Genomic DNA, 15,922 nt, shown 5'->3' on the forward strand with positions numbered 1-15,922 from the left:
TCTCGCCTCATTGGCTGTGATTGACAACAGTGGGAGCCATTGGCCCAGCCAATGAGGAGAGAAAGTCCCATGCAGATCAATGGGCCGAGGGGGTTTTAGTATTGGGTGGGTGGGGAGCTGTGGAGGGAGCATCACACAGAAGGTTATTTTACCTTCATGCATGAAGGAAAAAAACCTTCATCCTTTACACCCATATGCAAAAGTCCAAATATGACAACCACTAATCATGGAGGTATAAATAGCACAAGGTTTCCACTTGTTTGGTGTAGGTGGAAAATGCTTTCAGATCAAAATATCACTTTATTATTGGAAAGTGTAACCCTCAATTAATAAATATATCAGAAGTGATACAACAAATACACTTAACAGAATTAATTATATATCATGTGACTTGATAGAACAGCGGAGGAGATTGACCACATTAGACGTTAGATGATAAAAATGTAGACAAACACAATGCAACAATATCATGAGCTACAAATAGGTTTAAAGCAAACATCTCTTCAGTTGTAAGGAACATGGGACAACTGGACAAGAGGACAGCACAAGTGAGCTGGCAGGTTTTAAGTTTTACCCAATATTCTCTGCTAATAAATGGTAACAGGGGCATGGAAGTAACAGCGGATATCGATGCTGAGAGAGTAAACAATTGTTCCTATAGTTCAGGGGTCCTCAAACTTTTTAAACAGGGTGCCAGTTCACGGTCCCTCAGACACTATTGGGGGCCGGACTATAGTTTGAATAAAAATATGAACGAATTCCAATGCGCATATTTTTTATTGTTTTATTTATATAGTGGCGGCTGGTGCTCAAAATTTTTTTGGTAGGGGGGAGGTGGGAGGGCGCAAACAGAAAAATGTAATAGCCATTGCTTTGCGGCAAAAAACGCTGTAAAAAGTTGCGTTATTTTGAGGTCACAAAAGTGTGAAAGGGGCTTTTAGTAATCAAGGTATAGTGTGCCCCCACCAATGCAGAGTGACCAGCGTGCCCCCTTTCAATGCAGAGAGACCAGCGTGCCGTGCCCCCTTTCAATGCAGAGAGACCAGCGTGCCCCCTTTCAATGCAGAGAGACCAGCGTGCCCCCTTTCAATGCAGAGAGACCAGCGTGCCCCCTTTCAATGCAGAGAGACCAGCGTGCCCCCTTTCAATGCAGAGAGACCAGCGTGCCCCCTTTCAATGCAGAGAGACCAGCGTGCCCCCTTTCAATGCAGAGAGACCAGCGTGCCCCCTTTCAATGCAGAGAGACCAGCGTGCCCCCTTTCAATGCAGAGACCAGCGTGCCCCCTTCAATGCAATGACCAGCGTGCCCCCTTCAATGCAGAGAGACCAGTCAGTGCACTTACCTGCAGCGGCGTCAAGTGCAAAAGATTTTTATTGAAAATAGATCACATCACAAACAATGTAGTGCATTGATATTGATTAAAAATTTAAGGAGGTCAGTAAAAATTTCTTCCAGCAGAGGTCCAAATCGCATGTTTTTGCAAAGCCTCAAGATTCTTACTATAGCAGCAATTCACATCGACCCCCCCCACCACACACACACACGGCCTCCCTTCACATCAACACACATCACTGCCCCCGTCACATCACCCACCCCCCTTCACTCCCCCCCCCCCCACACACACACACACACACACACACACACAAACAGTAATGTGCTCTGCACCCCCCACTGCACTAACCCCTTTACTCCCTTACTGCACTGCTCCCTCACATCACAAACCCCCCCCTCTTCACATTAACCCCCCCCCCCAACAGCACTGACTCTCTTCACGGCCCCCTCCCCATAGCACTGTCTCCCCTTTACATCAAACCTCCCCCACAGCACTGCCCCCTTTACATCACCCCCCCCCCCTCACACAGCACTGCCCCCCACAGTGGTGTAATCTTCCCTCTTGACATTCAGCCTGCCCCCTTCACATCACACCCCCCTCAAGTAGTATCCTTTGCCCCTCTTCACTCTCCTACCTTAGACGGCATGGAGAGTGGGAGGCAGAATATGAATGCACCGAGTTCGCAAAGCACAGCTCAGCACTGGATGGAGGGTGGGAGCTGCAAGAGTTAACTTTAATAGTTAATATGTAAAAGGTAAATGCGGCAGCTCCCCCTCCTGCCCTCCATCCACTGCTGAGCTGTGCCTCGTGGACTTGGTTCATTCCTACCCTGCCTCCTGCTCTCTGCGCTGTCTTCAGAATGACAGCAGCAGAGGCTGGGAGATAAACGCGGCTCCTAAATGACGCAACCGGGTCCGGATGGGACAGGGGCTCGGCCCCCATTTGGACCGCGGTCCACCATTTCGTGATGCCTGGTGTAGTACAACATATCGGAGCCACACAGGACCACCCTGCAAATACACTTATTGGGATTTTTTTGGGCCAAAATTTATGAAGAAAATGTTTTTCTTGGATAGGTTTTATAGCAAAATGTAAATATTATAGATTTACTTTTATTTCCCCCTTCAAAATTTTCAGTCTGTTTTGGTTTATATAGCAAAAAGCCTAGTGGTGATCAAATACCACCAAAAAAAAAAGCTTTATTTGAGTGGAAAATAAATTATATAAATTTTGTTTATGTACAGTGTTGCATGACCGAGCAATTACCAGTTAAAGTAGCGCAGTGCTAAAAAGCAAAAATGACCTGGTAAAACCTTCTGTGTCTATGGGAATGTTTGACCATTCTTCCAGAAACGCACTTGTGAGGTCAGGCAATGATGTTGGACAAAAGGCCTGGCTCGCAGTCTCAGCTCTAATTTAGGTGTTCTATCTGGTTGAGGTCAGGACTCGCTCATCCATGTCTTTTTGGACCTTGCTTTGCGCAGTGGTCCAAATCATTTGGTGGAGGGGGGGATTATGGTGCGGGGTTGTTTTTCAGGGGTTGGGCTTGGCCCCTTAGTTCCAGTGAAGGGAACTCTTAAGGCATCAGCATACCAAGACATTTTGGACAATTTCATGCTCCCAACTTTGTGGGAACAGTTTGGGGATGGCCCCTTCCTGTTCCAACGTGACTGCGCACCAGTGTACAAAGCAAGATCCATAAAGACATGGATGAGCGAGTTTGGGGTGGAGGAACTTTACTGGCCTACACAGAGTCCTGACCTCAAACCTCAGGGATGAATTAGATCGGAGACCGATTGCAAGTCAGGCCTTTTCGTCCACATCAGTGCCTGGCCTCACAAATGCGCTTCTGGAAGAATGGTCAAACATTCCAATTGACACTCCTAAACCTTGTGGACAGCCTTCCCATAACAGTTGAAGCGGTTATAGCTGCAAAGGGTGGGCCAACTAAATATTGAACCCCACGGACTATTACTGGGATGCCATTAAAGTTCATGTGACGGCAGGTGTCCCAATACTTTTGGTAATATAGTGTGTATTAAAGCTGCACGATTATTCATATGATAATCGCGATTCACCCTCCCCTGCAATCTCAATCCCCAATTTTCATGATTCTCAGTGCAGTGGGTTAAGCGTTATGTGTCTGGGTATGACACATAACCAGATATCCCAAGTCTCTGGGCTGCAGCTGCCTGACACCCGGGCGATATCCTGGCTCAGCCGTCAGAATGGAGCTGATGCTTCCTATATAGTTTCAGCTCTGTTCTGTCACAGGCGGAGTGATATCAAATGCACTCTGCCTGAGGGAGGAGACCGAGCAGAGCATCGGCTCTGTGCCGCTCTTCACACTCACTCTTCGCCAGCAGTACCCGCAGCAGTACCCACCAGCCAGCAGTAACCACCAGCCAGCAGTACCAACCAGAAGTAACCACCAGTCAGCAGCCCCAGCCAGCAGTACCCGCCAGGAGTAAGTCACATGTGCTAGGGGTGCAACTATCCCCAGCACATAATTGTAAGTATCCCAGCATATGCAGTGTTTCTGACTCCTACCACTATGACCACTTCAAATCACTGAAGTGGTCATGGTGGTTAGAGTGTTCCTTTAATATCTCTCAGAAGAAGTAAACCTCTGCATACTGATTACATTTAATTTGATCATCCTCTAGCTGTGGTAAATTGGTGGGGGGAAGGGGGTACAGAGTGCCACCTTCCTGACATGGGTTTTTGCAAGTTGGGATGTCTGCATAGTAAAAATAATCAGCTCACATTTGTGTAGATGCTGGGCTCAACAAGGGTGTCCCCGGGATGCTGGCATCGGTATTGTGGCTGGATTGCTAAGGTAGCCGGGCCTGGAGGGGAAGCCATCGGCCACAGCGGAGCCAGCGTGGACCGCAAATGGCGCCAAATACAGGAACTGACGTCAGTTGAAAGACAACGTGATGCGGTGGATGGGCCGTACCGTTTCTTCTTCAGACATAGGCCCTGGGGACAATGCACCCTTCATCCCTCTCCGTGAAGTGTACATTCATGCCATGCTTTTTCAAATGTGAGCTGTCTTTATTTAACCCATTATTATCATGACAAAGGAGGGGGTGGGGGGTAATCCTAGTCATAGCTTCATTTCAAATGGTTAATAAGAAAAAAAAATTATTATTAATAATAAATATATAATTTATATATATTGTATATATATATATATATATATATATATATATATATATATATATATATATATAAATAAAATAAAAAAGGATTTTGAGAATCGTGATCTTCATTCTAAGCAAAGAAATCGTGATTCTCATTTTTGCCAGAATCGTGCAGCTCTAGTGTGTATATAAAAAACATCTGCCCAAATCATAGTGCCTGCAACAGGATCAGTCCAGGAATCCCACAATTCACACCTGAGCATAGCGGGAACAGTGTGTTCTTCAAGTTCTAACGCGCATCGTGCTAAACATCCCACAGTAGCTCCAGGACCTTTTTGGTCGCGTAGCGCTGGGCATTTTTTCAGTGGGTGTTTTGGCGCATTTGTTGCACCTGCCATGCAACAAACAAGTGGCAAAACACGTATCTGCTATCCGTGCTTGGAATGCAATTAACAATTAATGGCACCACAAGAGCAACCCGCGATTGCAATGCACTTCTAAAACATTTGTGTGCGTTTTGTCACACGTTTAGGAAATGGGCAGGTGTGAATGCAGTGAATAAAGGAAACATTTTTTTTTTTTTTTTAACATTTTCCATGAAATGCTTACTTTATATAGGATAGGAGTATGAAGAAAAAAAACTGTGTGATATTAACTGTATTTACAAAAGGACAAAATAGTGGATAAATTTGAATAGCGTGCAAATTGGAATAAATGCAGACTGTTGGCAAAGGGCACCTTTCCATGGACACCATCTATACCTGTGGTTCTCAATTCCGGTGCTCAGGACCCACTAACAGGCCAGGTTTGCAAGATAACTGAAATACATCACAGGTGATATCATTTGCTGCTCAGTGATTGCAGTATTCTAGTCTGCATCTCTCCAAGGTAATACTTAAAATCTGGCCTGTTAGTGGATACTGAGGACAGGAGTTGAGAAACACTGATCTATACTATCAGCCATCTGTAATGTACACCTCTAAGCTGTGATAACATTGATAACCCCCATGCATGGCAGCCAAGGAATAAGCCAATCTACAACAAGAAGCTTGATGGTGGTCTATGGTACATGATGGAAGTATACCTGTATCTGTAATTTTAAATTAATTTTTAAATTAAACATAACATGAAAAGAATAAAATAACTACTACAAAGAAATAAAAATAAAATATGAGGAATAAAACAATAAGTACAGGGTGAAGAGTGGCAATGTGTCCCCTTAGAACACTTCCAATGGAAAGGTGATGACATGAGCTGTCAGTGCTGTGATACATGTGGGAACATTGCTGTCACCAAGAAGAGGGATCCATATATGATATGGGAAGCTGTATTGTACAGCTCTCATTTCTAGGACTTCACAAAGCACTTTAAGCAGAAAAGAAGTGTGGCTGACTCACGTGTTCCAATCATTTTGCTCACTCTTCCCCAGTTAAACCATAAAGAAAGATGTCAAACAAGATCCTCACTGGTATCCATATATTGCAGAGCAGGCTAATCCAGGAAGATTATCTCCAGCTTGTCCTGATCATTGTGCTCCAATGACAGTTCCTCCAGCACATATCCTCATCACTCCAGGATCAGCACTGAGCTCACAGCCCCAGGCTGGGAAGAGGAAAGCATAGGGCATTCCCCACGTGGGAGGAGCCTCCCACAACAGAGCCAATCAGATCATAGTTCATGTCCTTTTCTGTCATTTCTCTGGAGGATGCTGTAGCCTCATTCTGTGATTTACCATATGGCAGTTTGCTTTTCACATCTAGTAATTGCTCATTATTTTGAAAAAGTCAAGCAATGATTTTCTTCATTTAAATATATAATATATATATATAGGTAAACTTTAACTAAAGGCAAAACTTTATTTTTTTTTTCTGTGAGTGGTGAGGAAGTGTCTTGTGAACATGCATGCGGCTCTGTTCAGATATGTGAAAACGCACGCATGTCGCATTTATATTCTGCCTGCAAGAATTGCGTGGGAAAAAAGCCCCTGACCCATTTTTAAAAAATGATGCTGCAGTTTGGCATGCGCGCCAATGTCGATGCGTGGGGTTGCTATTAATTGCACCATCAGCATTTACCAAAGTGCAGTACATCTCTCTGGAGGTCAGGAATGCGTACGATTTTGCTTGCGTTCCCCAGCTGAATAGAAGTGAACCTAGTCTAAAGTAGTATTAAGCCAACAGCATTTTTTTCAATTAACCACTACTGGACCGGAAGGATTTGCCCCCTTAATTAACCACTTAAGCCCCGGAGGATTTGGCTGCTAAAAGACCAGGGGGTATTTTGCGATTCAGCACTGCGTGACTTTAATGGACGATTGCGCGGTCGTGCGACGATGTACCAAAACGAATTTGACGTCCTTTTTTTCCCACAAACAGAGCTTTCTTTTGGTGGTATTTGGTCACCTGTGCGATTTTTTGATCACGCGCTATAAACAAAAAAAGAGCGTAAATTTTGCAAAAATAACAATATTTTTTACATTTTTTTATATGAAATTCCCCCCCCCAAAAAAAAGTTAAAATCTACATTTTTTAACATTTTCGGCCAATTTGTTTTATGCTACATATGTTTGGTAAAAAAAAAAATCGCAAAAGCGTATTTTGATTGGTTTGCGCAAAAGTTATTGCGTTTACTAACAAAGGGAAAGATTTTTGTCATTTTTGTTGTTGTTTTTTTAACGTGCAATGGCGGCGATCTGCGATTTTTTTTTGCGGTACTGCGACATTGGGGTGGACAGATTGGACCCTTGACTGCCATTTTTGACACTTTTGGGGTTACCAGTGACATTTCTACAGTAATAAGTGCTATATATATATGCACTGTTACTGTAAAAATACACTGGTAGTGAAGGGGTTAACTTTATTTGAGAGGGAGGGACTGTGTGTGTCCCTAGGGGCGTGATTCTAACTGTGTTGGCTGTGACTTGAGCTGTAGTTACACTGATCAACGGTCCTACATAGTAGAACCGTATGATCAGTGTTTCTACACAGGGGAGAATGACAGGCAGCCTTTCTCCCTCTCCCCCGACGATCGCAGAGTGAGCGGCGGACATCGGGTCCGCCGGTCACACGCGCGGGGGGGCCCGTGACCGCGCACTCGCTCCCCAGAGCCTCACAGGCTAGTGACGTAAATATACGTCACTTTGCCTGTGAGGGGCTGACCGCCGCAGTAAATATACTGTGGGCGGTCGGCAAGTGGGTAACAGTCCACTTTTTGGCACTGTGTTACTTTAGCAGGCAATTGCCCGGTCATGTGACGCTGTACTTAAATAAATATGATATCCTTATTTTCCCACAAATAGCGCTTTATTTTGTTGGTATTTGATCACCTGTGCAATTTTTATTGATTGCGCTATAAAAAAAAAAGCGACAATTCTGAATAAAAAAAAAAAAGAAACAATATTTTTCACATTCTGCTATATAACATTCCCCCCCCCCCCCCCAAAAAAAAAGTAAAAATCTAAATTTTTCATCCTTTTGGGCCAATTTGTATTCTGCTACAAATTTTTGGTAAACAAAAATCCCAATAAGCGTATTTTGATTGGTCTGCGCAAAAGTTATCGCATCTGCAAACTAGGGGAAAGATTTATGTTATTTTTATTTATTTATTTTACTAGTAATTGCGGCAATCTGCAATTTTTATCGGGACTGCGACATTGCGGCGGACAGATCGGACCCCTAATTGACACTTTTGACACTTTTGGGGGGGGGCCAGTGACATTACTACTGTAATCAGTGCTAAAAATATGCACTGTTACTGTAATAATGACACTGGCAGGGAAGGGGATAACCTGGGAGTGATCAAAGGTTTAAGTGTGAGCCTATGGGGAGTGTTTACTAACTGTGAAGGGAGGGGCTTGTGAAATGACCACAGAGACATGTGATCCTATATATATGGATCACAGGCGTTGTGTGATCATTTCAGAGAGAACTACGGTCGGGCTGACCGTCGTTGTCTCTCAGCGGGGAGCAATCGCGGGTCCCCGGCGGCAATCGCAGCTGCCGGCTACGTGGATCGGCATGCCCACTGCCTAGTGGGGTCAGGTGCGCTCCTCCGGGGGTGCACGCTCTCACCCAGGAGTGCTCCCACAAACTGACGTACCCATATGTTGGTTCTCGCAGCCGAGCCAGTCTGCCGCAGTATATTGATTGATTATTGAGTATTGAGAACAATAAAATAAACAGTGAACTATTTGTTACAATTCTTACCCCAGCCCTTGCACTTTAAAACTTGCTGCTCTCTGTACATCTCTGAAAATCGAATCTTTAACTAAAAGAGTTTAAGTGGTTGTAAAGGCAATTTTTAAAAATTTGTAAAAAACCTTCTGCATGCAGCTCCCCCTCAGCCACCCCTTATACTTACCCGAGCCCAATCTCAATCCAACAATGTGCACGAGAGAAGAGGCCCTCTTGGATCCCTCCCTCCTCATTGGCTCAGATATAGCAGCAGAAGCCATTGGCTTCTGCTGCTGTAAATCACAGCCTATGAGGAGGGTGCAGGGGGCGGGGCCGAGCCACGCTCTGTGTGTCTTATGGACACACAGAGCGGGGCTCAGAAGCGAGCATGCACAGGATCAAGCCCGCACATGTGCCCCCATAGCAAGCCACTTGCAAGCAAGACATGTGCATGCCGAATAAATTAGTTACGTTTTGTTTCGTTTAGAATAATCTAATAATTTTGTTCAGTTAAATTCAGTTGATTAGTTCAAATCATATTCAAGATTCATATTCAGAATTTATACTCAGAATTCGTTTTATGTCTTTTTCAAATTTTCTTGGGATTTAGCAAATTTTTTTAAATTCAAAATTGGTTGAATCGAAAATTTTAGATGTTATTTGATTTGAATGCGGCAAAGTAAACAAACAAAAGAAGAACCTTCATAAAATAATTACGATGACTCTATAGCCGGTTCACACTGCCGCGCCCACTAAAGTCGCCTCATAAGGGGCGACTTCTAGCGCGACTTTTAGCGCGACTTCGGCGTGACTTTGTGCGACTTCGGCGCGACTTGTGAATTATTTTACGCGAGATGACTTTGTAGGACTTTGTATTTGGCCAATCAGAATATGATGTGTTGTGACCTAATTTCCCTTTCCTTTTTTTATTTTTGCTGGCATTTATTGGGCATTTTTTGGGCGTCTTTGGAGGCAGGCATGTCTTTAGTGTCTGGGGGGTCTAAAAAGTGTACCTGTGAAGTTTCAGCTCTGTAGCATGTCCAGAACCCCAAAAAAATATAATTTTTCTTATAATTATTAATACAACAGTGTGGCGGCTTCTCTACACCTTGCATTTTTTCTTGCAGGCATTTATCGGGCATTTTTGGAGGCAGGCATGACTTTTTTTGGATTTAGTGTCTGGGGGGTCTAAAAAGTGTACCTGTGAAGTTTCAGCTCTGTAGCATGTCCAGAACCAGAAAAAAATGAGCATTTTTCTTATAATTTTTATTAGAACAGGAATACGGCTTCTCTGCACCTGGCCGTATTTCTTGCAGGCATTTATCGGGCATTTTTGGAGGCAGGCATGACTTTTTTTGGATTTATTGTCTGGGGGGTCTATAAAGTGTACCTGTGAAGTTTCAGCTCTGTAGTATGTCCAGAACCCCCGAAAAAACGGAAAATTCCTATCATACTTACCGTAATTTTCCTTTCCTGATAGTCTCCATGGCAGCCTACGTGTGGGTTAACCCCGCCTCCACTCCAAGGGTATAGGACCCCCCTCCCATAAATTTCAGCTCTCAGGTACAGCAGGTGTTCCATATCTTAGCCGAATCCAAGACGAGAGGGTGGGTACTCCGGCTGCCATGGAGACTATCAGGAAAGGAAAATTACGGTAAGTATGATAGGAATTTTCCGTTTTCCTGTCTGTCTCCATGGCAGCCTACGTGTGGGAAATAACTAGCTCACTCCACACGGGTGGGAATGCTTTAGCAAAGAAAATTTTAATTCATGCTATTTGCAGACAAAACAGTCAAACCAAAATTAACTGAGGACAGAGAAGCAGGCTCTACACAATAGTGGGTCATAAAAGTATTGACTGATGACCACGAAGCCGCTCTGCAAATCACATCTGGAGCCACGTGCCGCGAAGCCGCCCAGGAAGTAGAGATACTCCTTGTAGAGTGCGCCGTCACCGCCTCCGGAGGAGCCAGCCCCTCAGCTCTATAGGCCTGTTGGATAGCTGCCACTATCCATGAAGCGATAGTCCTAGATGAAGCAGGTTTACCTCTGTTCTTTCCCCAGAACAGGACAAAGAGGTTGTCAGACTGCCTGAATGGTGCAGTTGCTTGAAGATAGGCTTTTAAGGATTCTCCTACATCCAACGGATGAGGATTGGACTCATTAGATGAACGGAAAGTAGGCAGGACAATCTCCTGATTCTGGTGAAACACTGAGGTGACTTTCGGATTTGAATTCAGCCTGGGTATCAGTACTACCCGATCCGGAAAAAAAGTCAAGAATGGTTCTTTACATCCGAGAGAACTTAATTCAGAGACCCTTTTAGCCGAAGTAATGGCTACCAGGAAGACAGTTCGGATGGTCAGGTCCTTGATAGAAGAAGAGGAATCTATGCCCGACTTGGAGAGGGCATTTAGGACAAGAGGTAGATCCCATTTCGGGAACCTAGGTCTTCTCTGAGGATTGAGCCTGATTGCTCCTTTGAAAAATTGTTGGATTAGTGGGTGTTGGGCCCACATGACCCCGGAGAAGGCTGATAAGGCCGAAACTTGAACTCTAAGAGTTGCCACTGAAAGGGGCATATCCAGACCAGCCTGAAGAAAACTTAGTATTTCTTGAATCCCAGGGACTGAGGAAGACATACCTTCAGGATATGCAGACTCCATGAATCTTGCCCAGATTCTACAGTATACTTTATTAGTACTTGGTCGTCTAGCATTCATCAAGGTGGAAATGGCTGTAGATGGGCAGCCGAGCGATTCCAACCTTTCCCTCTCAAGAACCAGACCGTCAACCGGAGAATTGCAGGACAGGGGTGCACTGATGTTCCCTGAAGAAGCAAGTCTGGTCTGAGGGGAAGAGGGACCGGGTCCCGGTAGCTCAGTTGTAGGAGTAGCGGAAACCATGGCCTGTTCGGCCAGAAAGGCGCCACCATCACTATCTCCACACCTTCCGCTTGAAGTCTTTGCAGGAATTTGAGAATGATGGGTACTGGAGGAAAGGCATAAGCCCTGCTGAACTCCCACCTGTCGGTTAGTGCATCTGTCCCGTAAGCTTGAGGACACTTGCCCCTCGTGACATACTTCTCCAACTTGTGGTTGCAAGGGGAGGCGAACAGATCGACTTCGGGAGATACTCCCAACGACAGAATCCATTTGAACGACTCCACATGGAGCGACCATTCGTTGTGGTTCAACTGGACCCTGGACAGAAAATCCGCTTGAACATTCTGTGAACCTGGGATGTAAACTGCCGAGATGTTTACTAGGTGAGTCTGGGCCCAGGACATGATCGGGTCTAATTCTCGTAGCAGAGAGAGACTCCGTGTCCCACCTTGTCTCTTCACATAAGACACTGCCGTGGTGTTGTCCATCCGAATCATTACAGATTTCCCCTCTAGCAGGTGTTGGAAAGATCGAAGACCCTGGTAGGCTGCTCGGAGTTCCAGTATATTGGAGACTGGAGTGTGTCTCTGAAAAGACCATCTCCCCTGTGTCATCTCTGTCAGACAATGAGCCCCCCAACCTGAGTTGCTGGCGTCTGTTGTGATTATAGTCCATGAGACTGGAACCAGAGAATGACAGTTGAGCAGATTCCTGCGTTGCAGCCACCAAAGAAGACTGTATCTCATGCTGGAGGAGACATGAATGTACTGATCTTTCTCTTCTGTGTTCCATTGTTGTAGGAACCCTTTTTGGAAGGGCCTCATATGCCAGAGAGCCCATTTGACCATTGGAGCCGTGGACACCATGGTGCCAATGATTTTGAGGCACTGAGAGGCTTTCAGCCGAGGAGAGGAAAGAGCCGGAAGGATTCTCTCCCTCACTACCGGTATCTTCTCTAATGGGAGAGAGATTGAATTCTCGACGGTGTCGAATTGCGCCCCAAGATAGACTAGGCGCTGAGTAGGCTCCAGCTGACTCTTTTGTAGGTTTAGCAGCCAGCCAAACTCTTTGAGGGTCGATATGACCTGATCTCTGTGTGCCAATAACTGATCCTTTTCTTGAGACAGAAGCAGAAGATCGTCTAAGTAATGATGTAGACGTATACCTTTCAATCTTATGAAGGCTACCACTGCTAGAAGAACTTTGGTGAATACTCTGGGTGAGGTAGACAGGCCGAAGGGTAGGCAAATGAATTGCAGATGCTGATTCCGAACACAGAAGCGAAGATATTTGTGGAAGTCGGTTGCCACAGGTACATGAAAATACGCATCCTTTAAATCTATTGAGGCGAGCCAATCTCCCGGCAGTACTGCCCTTTGAATAGTTGAGAGTGTTTCCATCTTGAATTTTTCGTTCTTTATGAACTTGTTCAGGTATGTGAGATCTATAACAGGTCTCCAGGCCCCGTTCTTCTTCTGGACTAAGAAGAGGGGTGAGTAAACCCCTTGAAATTTTTCTTGTTCCGGAACCGGAGCTACCGCTCCTTGAGCCACCAAGGCGTCTACATAGGCGAGCAAGACTTCTCTTCTCTCTTCTAGACAGGGTAAATGAGTTGAGATGAATCTTGGAACTGGATCTGCCAGAAATGACCATCTGTGGCCTGTAGAGACCGTCCTGACGGTCCAAAAGTCCGTGATTGAGGCCGCCCAGACATGCTGAAAATGGAGAAGACGTGCCCCCACCTGACATGCCTGGACGGGCCCAATCTCAAAAAGATTTAGTGGAATCTTGTCCAGCAGGCGCTGGATTTTTTGATGACCTCCGAGTAGAGGATTGACCACCTCTCCAGTTTCTTCGGAAATCTCTATTAGGCTTGTAAGAGCGTGCATCTCTTGATCTCTCCGTGTATTGCCTCCTAGGTTGAGGCTTCTTCTGACCAAATAGTCGTCTGTCTTGCGGGAGGAAACCTGACTTTCCGCCAGTAGCCTTGGCAATGGCGCTGTCTAGTTTGTTTCCAAAAAGGGAAGTACCCTCAAAAGGGATCTTACACCATGCCTGTTTAGAAGCTGGATCTGCAATCCACGGGCGAAGCCACAAGGCCCTCTTTGCTGTTACTGAGGATAGCATCGATCTGGACAGAAGACGCAGAACATCAATAGATGCTTCTCCTAAAAACACTGAAGCCAGCTTGAGTTCGTGAATAGGGGAACTTTCTACGGCTTCTTCCGAGAGACTTCCAAGTTTGGATTCTATATCGGAAACCCAGACTTCCATGGCTTTAGACATTGTTGCTAATGCCATCACAGGTTTGCAGGCCGCGCCGGCCGTCACAAAGATCCTCTTTAGGTCCAGATCTATCTTCCTATCCAAAGGGTCTTTGAAAGAGACCGCGTCATCTAGTGGCAAAGTGACATGCTTTGCTAATCTTGTAACTGCCGCATCCACAAGAGGAGCAGATTCCAGACGGGCGACATCTTCAGGTTTAAAGGGATATAATTTCCCAAGTTTGGAGGATAAGGAAGACTTACTATCCCCTTTACTCCATTCTTCAGTAATCACCTCTTGTAATTCAGAGAGGGAAGGGAAGTTGATACGCTCCTTACCAAGGTGCTTGAAGAACTTCCGCTGCTTTTTCTGAGGAGACACAGGATCCTCCCATCTGAGAGCTTCTTTAATGGCTCTGATCAGGGGTGAAACTAGGGCGAACTCAAAGCCGCCTACAGCCCCTTCTTCTTCCGAATCACTGTCAGATGACTTTGCAGAAGTAATACTCGGTTGAGAGGGGCCTTGATCTTCCTGCACTTCCCCTGGAGAACTGGATGTGGTGGGACCAAGTGGTGGGACTGTACCCCAATCTTTCAGGGACTGTTGTACTATTCTCTTCACTAGAGATTCCAATCTTTGATCCTTTTGCCCCCTCTCACCGGCTGCATGAGCAAAACATGGCTCACATAGGGACTTGTCCTCCGGGACATGCGCCCCACAACCCCAACAGGCTCTCTGGTGTGTGCGGTGACTCTGGTATCGTGTATGGTGTCTGGGGGAGGAATTGGAGCGTCTCCCTTGTTGCCTACTCCCTGATGGAGATTCACGGCGTTTAGATCTGGAGGATGAACTCCCACGAGGTCTGACAGGGTCTCTTTCTTGTGGTAAATCAGGCCTGGGAGAGCTGATGGAAAAAAGAGAAAATCGGGGAGACACTGGATTTAGCCATGACCTAGGGACCAGCAAGCCCTCCCCGCCCCCCCCTCTGAAAAATGCCAGCACCCACCTGTTGTGAGAGGGCTGGCCACAGGAGGGCGGTGACGCAGGATCCATACTTCAGGCCAAACAACCAGACTGATAAAGAAAGGTAATACATATCAGACACCATGTCAGTGATACATTGTGAGGTGACAACCCTCCGCCCCCCCCCCCCCCCTCTGCAGTCAAGTCTCCATTGCACATACCTGTAGCAAGGAATCCAGAGACACTGGGAAGCTGCCGCAACGCCCACAGTACATTCCCAAAGTACAGGGGAATCGTCAGCTGTTTAAATCTCCCGCCGGAATGACGTCAGCGGTGATGCGGCCGCGATCGCTAATGCGCATGTGCGAACCAAGCCTCGACTTCGCTCGCGGCGCACTGCGCATGCGCGGGACCACGAAGCGTCTACCGATTGGACGCTAGAAGCAGAGGAGGAAGAGGAAGGGTTTGTTGGAACGCAGGAAGGGTTTGCTGGAACGCAGGAAGCGTTCCAGCGCCATTGGGCCAAACAAACAAATTGTACAGTGATAGAAAAAGAGACAAACAAAGTGTACATAAATAACAAATACCGCTGCCATGAAGGGAAGCAATGCGAATCTTCAGACCCATGTCAGAGAATGCCAATCAAGCTTCAGTCGACCGCAGAGAGCAGGGGATTTTAAATGTCACTCACCCGCCCGTGGCTGGGCTCTGGACATGCAGACACCATCCAAAGTATCCTAAGGTAAGCTGGACGTAGTAAGACATCAGAAGTGTAGGTCCTTGGAGGAGGACAAAAAATGAACACCTGCTGTACCTGAGAGCTGAAATTTATGGGAGGGGGGTCCTATACCCTTGGAGTGGAGGCGGGGTTAACCCACACGTAGGCTGCCATGGAGACAGACAGGAAATATCATTATTCTTATAATTATTAATACAGCAGTGTGGCGGCTTCTCTACACCTTGCATTTTTTCTTGCAGGCATTTATCCGGCATTTTTGGAGGCAGGCATGACCTTTTTTGGATTTAGTGTCTGGGGGGTCCAAAAAGTGTCCCTGTGAAGTTTCATCTCTGTAGCATGTCCAGAACCAGAAAAAAAAGAGCATTTTTCTTATAATTTTTATTAGAACAGGAATATGGCTTCTCTGCACCTGGCCGTT

The 15,922-nt window shown here is 45.9% G+C and overlaps 1 protein-coding gene across 3 annotated transcripts in view; it reads right to left on the minus strand.

Annotated features, from left to right (window-relative positions):
- Window positions 1-6,056, minus strand: part of LOC309552100 (rho GTPase-activating protein 7-like) — a 211,255-nt gene extending 205,199 nt beyond the window's left edge. For 2 of the 3 annotated variants that reach the window (XM_082252881.1, XM_082252879.1), the window contains exon 1: window positions 5,878-6,044. In XM_082252881.1, the coding sequence (XP_082109007.1) occupies window positions 5,878-5,890 (13 nt within the window). In that variant the 5' untranslated portion in view covers window positions 5,891-6,044. Of the gene's footprint in view, window positions 1-5,877 lie in introns of all 3 variants that reach the window. The other variant, XM_082252880.1, reaches the window with a different exon arrangement.
- Between the last annotated feature and the right edge of the window lie 9,866 nt (window positions 6,057-15,922).

Source organism: Pelophylax lessonae (genome assembly GCF_965119305.1).
Source record: "Pelophylax lessonae genome assembly, chromosome: 4".
Taxonomy (NCBI): domain Eukaryota; kingdom Metazoa; phylum Chordata; class Amphibia; order Anura; family Ranidae; genus Pelophylax; species Pelophylax lessonae.